This window comes from Capsicum annuum, chromosome 2, assembly GCF_002878395.1.
Source record: "Capsicum annuum cultivar UCD-10X-F1 chromosome 2, UCD10Xv1.1, whole genome shotgun sequence".
Taxonomy (NCBI): domain Eukaryota; kingdom Viridiplantae; phylum Streptophyta; class Magnoliopsida; order Solanales; family Solanaceae; genus Capsicum; species Capsicum annuum.
This window is the reverse complement of record NC_061112.1, coordinates 122,894,196-122,903,040: the sequence shown is the minus strand read 5'-3', so window position 1 is coordinate 122,903,040 and position 8,845 is coordinate 122,894,196. Positions and strand designations below refer to the sequence as shown.

Here is an 8,845-nt window from a genome sequence, read left to right as displayed (position 1 = left end):
AATTAAGAACTAAAAATCGATAAACTGAAAAATAATTTTATTGGTTTGACATATTTAAAAATTGAAAAATTGATAATACATAAAATCGAACCCAACCGATCGATACACACCTCTTGAATTCCAAAATTCTCCGCCTTTAAGTGGGTCACCCTCTTTTTGGCTTCAGCCAAGCACTTTTTCTCGCTGGTCGTAGAAGCTGACATCAGGCTATTGGCCTTTTATCTGCATCTTCCCTCGTAGAGTGACGTGTTTTATAAGAAAAGACTGGACTTCCACTTGTCAATACCCTTTGTCCAAATATTATTTCCGCCTTAAAAATGACTGCATCCTGTGTTAGAGTTTTCCGTGTCTTAGCTATATATACCCTTTGACCAAATATTATTTCCGCCTTAAAAATGACACATCCCTCAATTACATATAAAACAAGGGGTCTAAGAATAGTGTTGCCAAATCTTGGAAATTCATATGTTATGTGCAAAGGGTTCAAGTTTCAGCTCTAGTTCAGAATATTGACTCATATTTCACATAGATAAATTACACTAATACAAAATGAGGTAGCAGAATAGTGTTTATTTAGAGATGATTAGGATAAGTTACACAGGCTACAACTCTTTAGTCTTTATACTACTTAGAGCTGAGCTAACTGACTAATGTCAAAAGGATAGGCATCAGTGGATAGAAATGCAGTGTAAGCTCTTTCAGCAATGACCTTATTCGGAGCTTCTGAGGGGTGAAAACCATCCCAAAAAAATCGCGCTGTTCTATCACTGCATGCACCTCCTCCACGTTTGCACTGCCCTTCCCCTTTGGTCACCGAAATTTCGCAGCATGGCTCACGTAGGTTTGTTATACCTGCAACCGAAATTTAGCAAAATATAACAAACACGATGATGATTCACCATAAATGACATCTACTATATATTGTCTCTCGAGTTGAACTGAACTGTTGTGACAAACATACCGACAGATGAAGGAACTGTTACTGCAATGCTTGTTGAATTTATGTAGATGAAATTTGCATCGGGCAAATCACTGTTGAGATCATCGATCATTGGTTTAAGCTTGTCCGAAAATTTTTGAACTGCACTATCTATAGAGTTGACACACGCAGTGTCCTCTGTCCCATACAAATCCAATTCTGCTGGAACACAGCCTATGCCTCCTATCCCGAAGACAACAATTTTTCTTGCTCCGTGAAGGTACAAAGTCTGTTTCGTGACAGACAAAGTGGAGTATGTTAGTAATCAATAAACAAGAAAACTAAATTAGAGGAATTGATTAATGGAAACTCCATTTGTACCTTTAATTGTTCTGAGTATTGCTGAATTAGGAGCGTAGCAAACTGTTCTGGTTTATACATATGGCTTGATGGGTACAACTGAGGCAGCAAGTAGTTATTGATGTAGTCATTGTTGCCTATTTGAACAATGTATATACATTTGCTTAGATACTCCATAGTTAAGGTCTTATTTCCAAGCAGAGTAGACATGTGGGAAATTGTCACGTTGTGATTTCGCAATTGCCTATTCAAGCTGATTCTGTCTCCCTGAAATTCCAGGCCAAAAAGTACAAAATGAAAATGAGTTCTCTGATATGTTTTCATGGGCACAGAAAATTGGACAATTACCACATGAATTGCTGTTTCATCAAGAATTCCAGCAGCACCAGATGCATAACTTACGCCTCTAAACATCTCCACACCCTTCACAGTAGCAAATGGCTCAATATATCTATCGAAACCCAATAGTTCAGCTGCACATACGGGGGTTGGCTGAGTCATTTGAGCAAAGTTTAAGAGACGAAATTAGAGAAAGAGAGAACAAACAAGAAGAAGAAGTTGGGAGTTAGGACCGATGAAGTCTGCTACATTGCGGCCATTGGTGAATCTACCAGTAGGACCATCAGGGAAATCAATTCCATAAGGTGGATAATTAGCCTTTGCAGCAGTGAGGAGATTATTGTTATTTCCATTATCAAATGTAGAGTCTCCCATAATGAACAAACAAGGCACCTTTTGTTCACCTTTTACCAACACTGGTTTTAAATTCATAAAAACTATCAATGTAATCATCGTTACATCCCATAATATAATGATGCAAGTACTAGCCATTAAAGGAAAATGATAAAATGTAATTATCCAAATGAAGTAAGCAAAGTTTAGAAGGAAAGGAATGTTAAAATCAAAATTATGGGGAAACTATATACTAATTACCATAGGAGGATGAGACATTGAAAAATAAATTCCTTCTACCCAAAAAAAATCAGAAGAGAAAAACTGTATGCCAAATTGTGGTTCAGAAAGAACCAAGTCTGAGTAGATGATATTATTTCTGGCAGCTTCATGTGGGCCGCATGTATACCAGCACGTGGAAATCGTTTTCACTTTTTTGAAGGATTTGAATAGCATCAAATAGAAAATTCAATTTATATTCGTAGTCAAACGCAACTTCAATTTTCAAATGGCCAAATGCCTCCGTAGTAGGTTATTCCAATTTGGAGAAAGTTCATTTAACAACTTTAGAATACTAAGTAATATTTACAACCTATTGAGATAATTAATTACAGATATTGAGCTTTATCGTATTTGGTAAATTGATTTTCTGACCAACACGGAGCTGGCCGGTCTGAAAAATAACTGGTATAAGAATGTAGAAGAAAGCAAGAAGAAGTTGAAGGCTATGTTGCTAAGAGAGTGTCGGATTCTCCAAAAATAATACTCACTCCATTCCACAATAAGTTAATTGTTGGATTTTGACACATATATTAAGAAAAAAAAAGTAAAGACATAAATTTATCATGTTTTTTCATTTTTATCCTCTTCAAATTTCAAAACTTCCAATGCACATTTAATGAAGGGTGAATTTGGAAAAAAAAAAATTCTAACATCTACCTTGATTTGTGAACCATTTACTTATTTGAACACTAAAAAATACTTCAACAATCCAATTATCGTAAAATTGAGGGAGTACTATATATATATATATATATTTCTTAGAGAATCAGACATGACCACGAGTGCGGCATCGAAAGTCGGAACAACTTTGGTTGAAGGCAGTCAAGTTGGAGGATAATGATAGGGAACAGTGGTTGTACTTGTGTTGAAAAGTCACATACATTTTGTTTTGAGTGATGTTTTCAGACCCCATTTGTAATTGTGGAGACTTGTGTTGTTGAACTCATGAGAGTTTAGTTGACTTATGAATTGGATCACCTAACTGACTCATAAGACAAAAAGAAATCTCACAACGACTAATATCAACGTGAGAGCGATATTAGGAGAAGATATTACATACTACAATTTTGTTCCGTCGAAGAAGCAAAACAAGAAAAAATTACCCAACACTTCTTCAAGATGTCGAAATTGCAAAAGACTTGAATTATATATGCACCACTAGAAAAAGTAGAAATCAACATCAACCAAACATAGCCATTCATGTCTTAAAATAATGGGCACATAATCGAGACGATAGTCGTTTATTTAAAGCATGACGAAGTTACATGCACATACAAACTAATGAGCTCGATCGAATCCACAAGCTCTACACTAGCTACGCCCCTGACTGTGCTAACTTATTTAGAGCTGAGCCAGCCAAGTGACTAATATCAAAAGGATAGGCATCAGTAGGTAGAAGAGCAGTGTAAGCTCTTTCAGCACACACATTATTGGGAATTTCTGTTGGGTGAAAACCATCCCAAAAATAATGTGATGCTCTATCACTGCATGCACCCCCTCCATTACTGCACTGTCCCTTAGCTATGAAGCTTGAAATTTCACAACATGGCTCAGCTAGACTTGTCAAACCTACAACGTAACCAAATTTATGAAAATACCATTTTAAGTTACACTGTCTGTATGTACGTACAGTTCAATCTAATGATAACAAGTTACCATTACAGAGAAGTAACGTTTGTTGTGTGACATGTTTACGTACCAATTGCAGATGGATCTCCAATTGCAATGCTTGTTTGATTTATGTAGATGAAACTAGCGTCAGGCAAATTACTGTTCAAATCATCGATCATTGGTTTGAACTTGTCTGCAAATTTTTGAACTGCACTATTTATAGAGTCAACACATATTGAGTCCTTTGTCCCATACAATTCCAGTTCTGCTGGAATACAGCCTAAGCTACCTACCCCAAAAACAGCAACTTTTCTTGCTCCATAACGATACAAACTCTATTTTATTACCAAAAAAAAAAAAAAAAAGAATGGAACATGTTAGTAATTATAAATGTATAAAAATGTTGAATAAGTGAGTAACTTAATTTTTACCTTTAATTGTTTTGAATATTGCTGAATTAGGAGTTTAGCATACTTTTCTGGTTTGTACAAATGGCTTGATGGGTAGAACTGAGGCATCAAATAGTTGTTGATGTAGTCATTGTTGCCCATTCCAACAATGTATATACATTTGCTTAAATACTCCTTAGTTAAGGTCTTATTTCCAAGTAAAGTAGACATGTGGGAAATTGTCACTTTGTGATTTCTCAATTGTCTGTTCAAGCTGATTCTATCTCCCTGGAAATCCACAAAAAGATAAAAGAAAGAAAAAAGGTAATAGTATGATAAAATTAGTCCTTTAATTAATATTTTTCTTGACAAGTACTTCTCATGGGGTAGGAAAATTAAAGGACAATTTTAGAATGGGTGAAATTCGATATATTAACTTAATCTCACGTTCGATTTGAGGTATAACTAAATCAGAACTATTTTATCTCATCTGTACTAAGATGATGATATGGGGGCGGATAAAATAATCTCAATGAATATCCAACTCATGAAATATATATTCATACTTAATCTCATCTAGTGTACCAAATCACCCCTTAAACGTGTATCTTAATTACTTTGACAAATTAAATGTTTTGTTCAAGTGGTTTAGCTTTGCCTAGGTCACTAGCTAGCTATATGTTGCCAAACTACCTATATAACTACTATATTGTAGGGTGTTTGGCAACATGGTGACGAAAAATAATTCTTTATGATTGTTACGTGTACTTGTTTATTTATGGACTTAACGAGAAAATATAGAGGTTTCAATAATTTTCAGGTTCAGGTCTAAATCTCCAAGTTTATAAAATTGAGAACAAATTCTTAAATTACGTGGAACTTTTTCACAAGTTGAAAGTTTGGTAGAAGGTGCATTTTTCAATTTCTTCAATTATTTCCTCCACAATTAATCAATCTTCAATATCACAGATTTGTTTTATTCTAATAAAATAAAAATAAAATACAAGTAATCAAAACCCTACTACTTGCGCAAATAAATAAATAAATCCAACTTTTACTTCTTTTTTATAACTTCAACTTCAAATGTGCTTAGGAAAACAAGAATGAAATTTAGAATATTGTTAGACCACTTTGACAAAAAAAAATAAAAAAAATGCTTGGACTCGACATGTGCATCTTATCTTATTTTATCATCTACACTATTAACCAGAGGTTTCAGGTGAGTCCTGCAAAGAAATCCGTGGTAGGAAGTTGCACGCTTCCCTTATAATGTTCCTATATGTAGAGTGATTCCGATTTAATAGGGCCAACAAGTTCCGGATATAATATCAAATGTTGATGACACGAAAGAGCTAGGAAAACATATATATTGTTCTTAATGTAAATGCAAATAGTACTCCCTCTATTTCGTAATATATATATATATAAATTCAATCGTCATTCTGAATTGCTGGTTGTGTAGAGTTGAACAATATGTTGGAAGTATTTTACCAAATGTATTCCAGACTCATCACGAATTCCAGCAGCACCAGATGCATAATTTACTCCTCTAAACATTTCCACACCCTTCACAGTAGCAAATGGCTCAATATATCTATCGAAACCCAGTATTTCAGCTGCAAATAAATATAGGACATCATATCAATTCAGTAGGATATCTCCACCACATTGTAACCAGACAACTTATAAATATTGGGTTAATTACTGATACTATGAAAATAATATCAGTATTTATCGTGTGATATACTTTGATCTTCAATAAAATTAACCACCTTTTTCGTTTCATATTACGACAAAATATGTGCTACTATACAGCTACGACAGTTTCTCACATTCGTATTACCATCTACTCCATCAACAATGTCTTTATGCAGTGTTAACAATGTAATGGCTAATATTCAGATTGAATAATGATATAAAATCGTATATTTCTCATGCATACTATATGTGTGCATGTATATCCATAGTAGTTAGCTAGCTCATTACTAATTGATATGCACATAATTACTATAGTTGGTAACAACTATTTATTATTTTTTGTTAAAACCATAAGATAATAGTAAACGAAACTGAGGATTTTCATGAAAGAAACAGTAGGTTAAGATAATCAAATCAAAGAAAATAATAACAAAAGTAGAAGAAGTTATGACCAAGGAAATCTGCTGTATTCTTGCCATTGGTGAATCTACCAGTAGGACCATCAGGGAAGTCAATTCCATAAGGTGGATAATTAGCCTTTGCAGCAGTGAGGAGATTATTGTTATTTCCATTATCAAATAAAGAATCTCCCATAATAAACAAACAAGGCACTTGTTGTTCACCCTTTACCACTACTAAGAATGGGCTTATTAAGTTCATCAAGACTACCAATAATAATACAAACCATATCTTGAATATCTTACTTGTTGCCATTAGAAGAAAAATAAAGGTAGCTAAAGTTAGAAGAGGAGGAATGGTAAAATCAAAAGCTATAGTAGGAGCTATAAATAGGAAAATAAGAGAAGATAAATGATTTCATTTAAGCACAAATTGAAAAATGTAGGATACCCCATGCCAAATTTCGTGGACCATAATGAACAAATAATTCAAGTCTGACTTAATGAAAAATTGTTTTTTAGTAAGTTGATGTGAGGGTGGGTGGTGGGGGTAGGGGGCATAACCAGCAAGGATATTGTCATCTTTCTCTTTTTTTTGGCCAGACCATTTTAATTTAATTTATAAATTTTTGGCACGTCCTTGTGTGATATATGATTTTCTCCTTTGTATAGAGAATGTGTTATATTTGAATATTTATAGAATTATATTATCGTAAAATTAACCAAGAAAGTAACAGTACTGTAAATTTAATGTATAACACATGAATCATTAAATAGTAGAATTGTTAAAACAACAACATAATCAGTATATTCCCGTCAAGTGGGGTTCGGGAAAGTAAGTGTACGCAGTCCATGTCCCTACCTCAGTGTGAAATAAAGAGTTTGTTTTTGATAGACCAATAGCTCTGAATTCTTAAAACAAATGATGATAAATTTGTGGATGTGGATATTCATATGCAAGGGAATTAAAAGTGCAAAATTCAAAAAAATGATGATTTAATGTGCTTTGTCAGAAATTAATTATACGGATAAAAAATAGAATTTATCAAAACTGAGAAACCAAAATGCTATTAATCTTGTATTTATTTTGAACATTCGAATCTTATTTGGGATCGGTGGAGGCCTAAGCTCGAAAAAAAATAAATAGAAAAGGTCAAAGCAAAAAAAAGAAGTTTATGTGTTACAACTTCTAGAGTATGATGGTCAAATTGACTAATTTCTTGGGTGAATTTGGACACAGAACTTTATTTTTTTCTTGAAGTAAATTTTATATATTTAGAAATTATATAAACAACACTATTATAAATCATAATACTAACTAACAATACGCACCTAATATACAATTACATACCCAGAATATATACACCTAGCTAACAACTATATCATTTTATATGAAAAGTACATACAAGAGTATATATTATTGTATATTGTGTGTATCTCTCATGGACACGAGCATCAATATCATATACATGAGTATATTAAGCTGCCCGCTTATAGAATTTCAGATTTTGATACAAAGAGACCATCTTTTTCGTTAATGTATTTGTGAAATGGCAGATAATAACCTACATTAACACATATATTTTTATTACAAATACTATTTTCTAAAATAGGAAACCAGTATTGTATATAAATAGATTAGATTAAACGAAGTTGAGCAACCATAATTAGTAGATCATGCGTCCAACAATGTAATTGTTAAATACTTACTTGCAAGTTTTTCAAATTCTTAACAGGATATTAAATACACCCAATATATATTTGAAAATAAATGGTTTTGAATTTTAAACCCCCCTTGTCTCGTAAGAAAACCTTCAAAGGTCAAAAGTAAAAAAATTGAACCTTTTTTGTTGAGACCAGCGGAAGCAAAAGTTAAAAAAAGATAAATTACACAAATCTTATACTTAAAGAGACTATATTACCTAATATTCATTACTTTTTAAAAATTTATATAAAATCTCATTTTTCAGTTTTACTCTGGATACATATCAAGAAAATCCCACATCCTATTTTTACTCCACCATTAACTCATTCAAAATTTTCTTCCCTAAAATATTTCTCTAATTATCAACAATTAAATCATCTTTCTTCTTGATTTTTTTCTCCTCCATTAATGCTTAAATCATCTTCATTTTTTTCTCCTACATTAATGCATGTAATTTTTTTTCCTCTCCTAAAATCTCTCCCATTTTTTTTTAAAAAAAAATCTATTGATACATGTATAAATTTATATAGTTATTCACACATGTTTATTTTTTTAATGGTAATTCATATGAATGATAAATATGATATCATTATATGGGTGTTATGGTAATTCATGCGATAGATACATTTTTATGATTTTAACGAGTGATACATATGATATTAATGGGTGATACATATTGTATTATGGTGATTCGTATGATAGATACAATTATTTATTTCAATTATTGGGTAATTCATATGATATTAATGGGTCATATATATGGTATTATGGTGGTTCATATGGTAAATACTATTATTTATTTCAATTATTG

General features: G+C 32.5%; 2 protein-coding genes across 4 annotated transcripts; both read right to left on the bottom strand.

Moving 5' to 3' along the window:
- Positions 1-497: 497 nt before the first annotated feature.
- On the bottom strand, positions 498-2,311 carry LOC107859235 (GDSL esterase/lipase At1g29670-like). 3 transcript variants are annotated; one of them, XM_047406796.1, is made up of 6 exons: positions 2,213-2,282; positions 1,852-2,034; positions 1,628-1,752; positions 1,301-1,546; positions 962-1,208; positions 498-852 (listed from the first exon to the last, which is right to left on the bottom strand). In XM_047406796.1, exons 2-6 carry the CDS (start codon positions 1,991-1,993, stop codon positions 629-631), a joined length of 984 nt encoding a protein of 327 aa, XP_047262752.1. In that variant the 5' UTR covers positions 1,994-2,034; positions 2,213-2,282; the 3' UTR covers positions 498-628. The 3 variants fall into 3 exon arrangements, with proteins under 3 accessions (XP_047262752.1, XP_047262751.1, XP_047262750.1); XM_047406795.1 differs by having other exon boundaries at positions 1,631-1,752; positions 1,852-2,311; XM_047406794.1 differs by having other exon boundaries at positions 1,852-2,310.
- A 1,090-nt stretch (positions 2,312-3,401) lies between these two features.
- On the bottom strand, positions 3,402-6,704 carry LOC107859234 (GDSL esterase/lipase At1g29670). The gene is made up of 5 exons (XM_016704164.2): positions 6,384-6,704; positions 5,725-5,849; positions 4,276-4,521; positions 3,933-4,179; positions 3,402-3,802 (listed from the first exon to the last, which is right to left on the bottom strand). Exons 1-5 carry the CDS (start codon positions 6,643-6,645, stop codon positions 3,549-3,551), a joined length of 1,134 nt encoding a protein of 377 aa, XP_016559650.2. The 5' UTR covers positions 6,646-6,704; the 3' UTR covers positions 3,402-3,548.
- Positions 6,705-8,845: the final 2,141 nt, after the last annotated feature.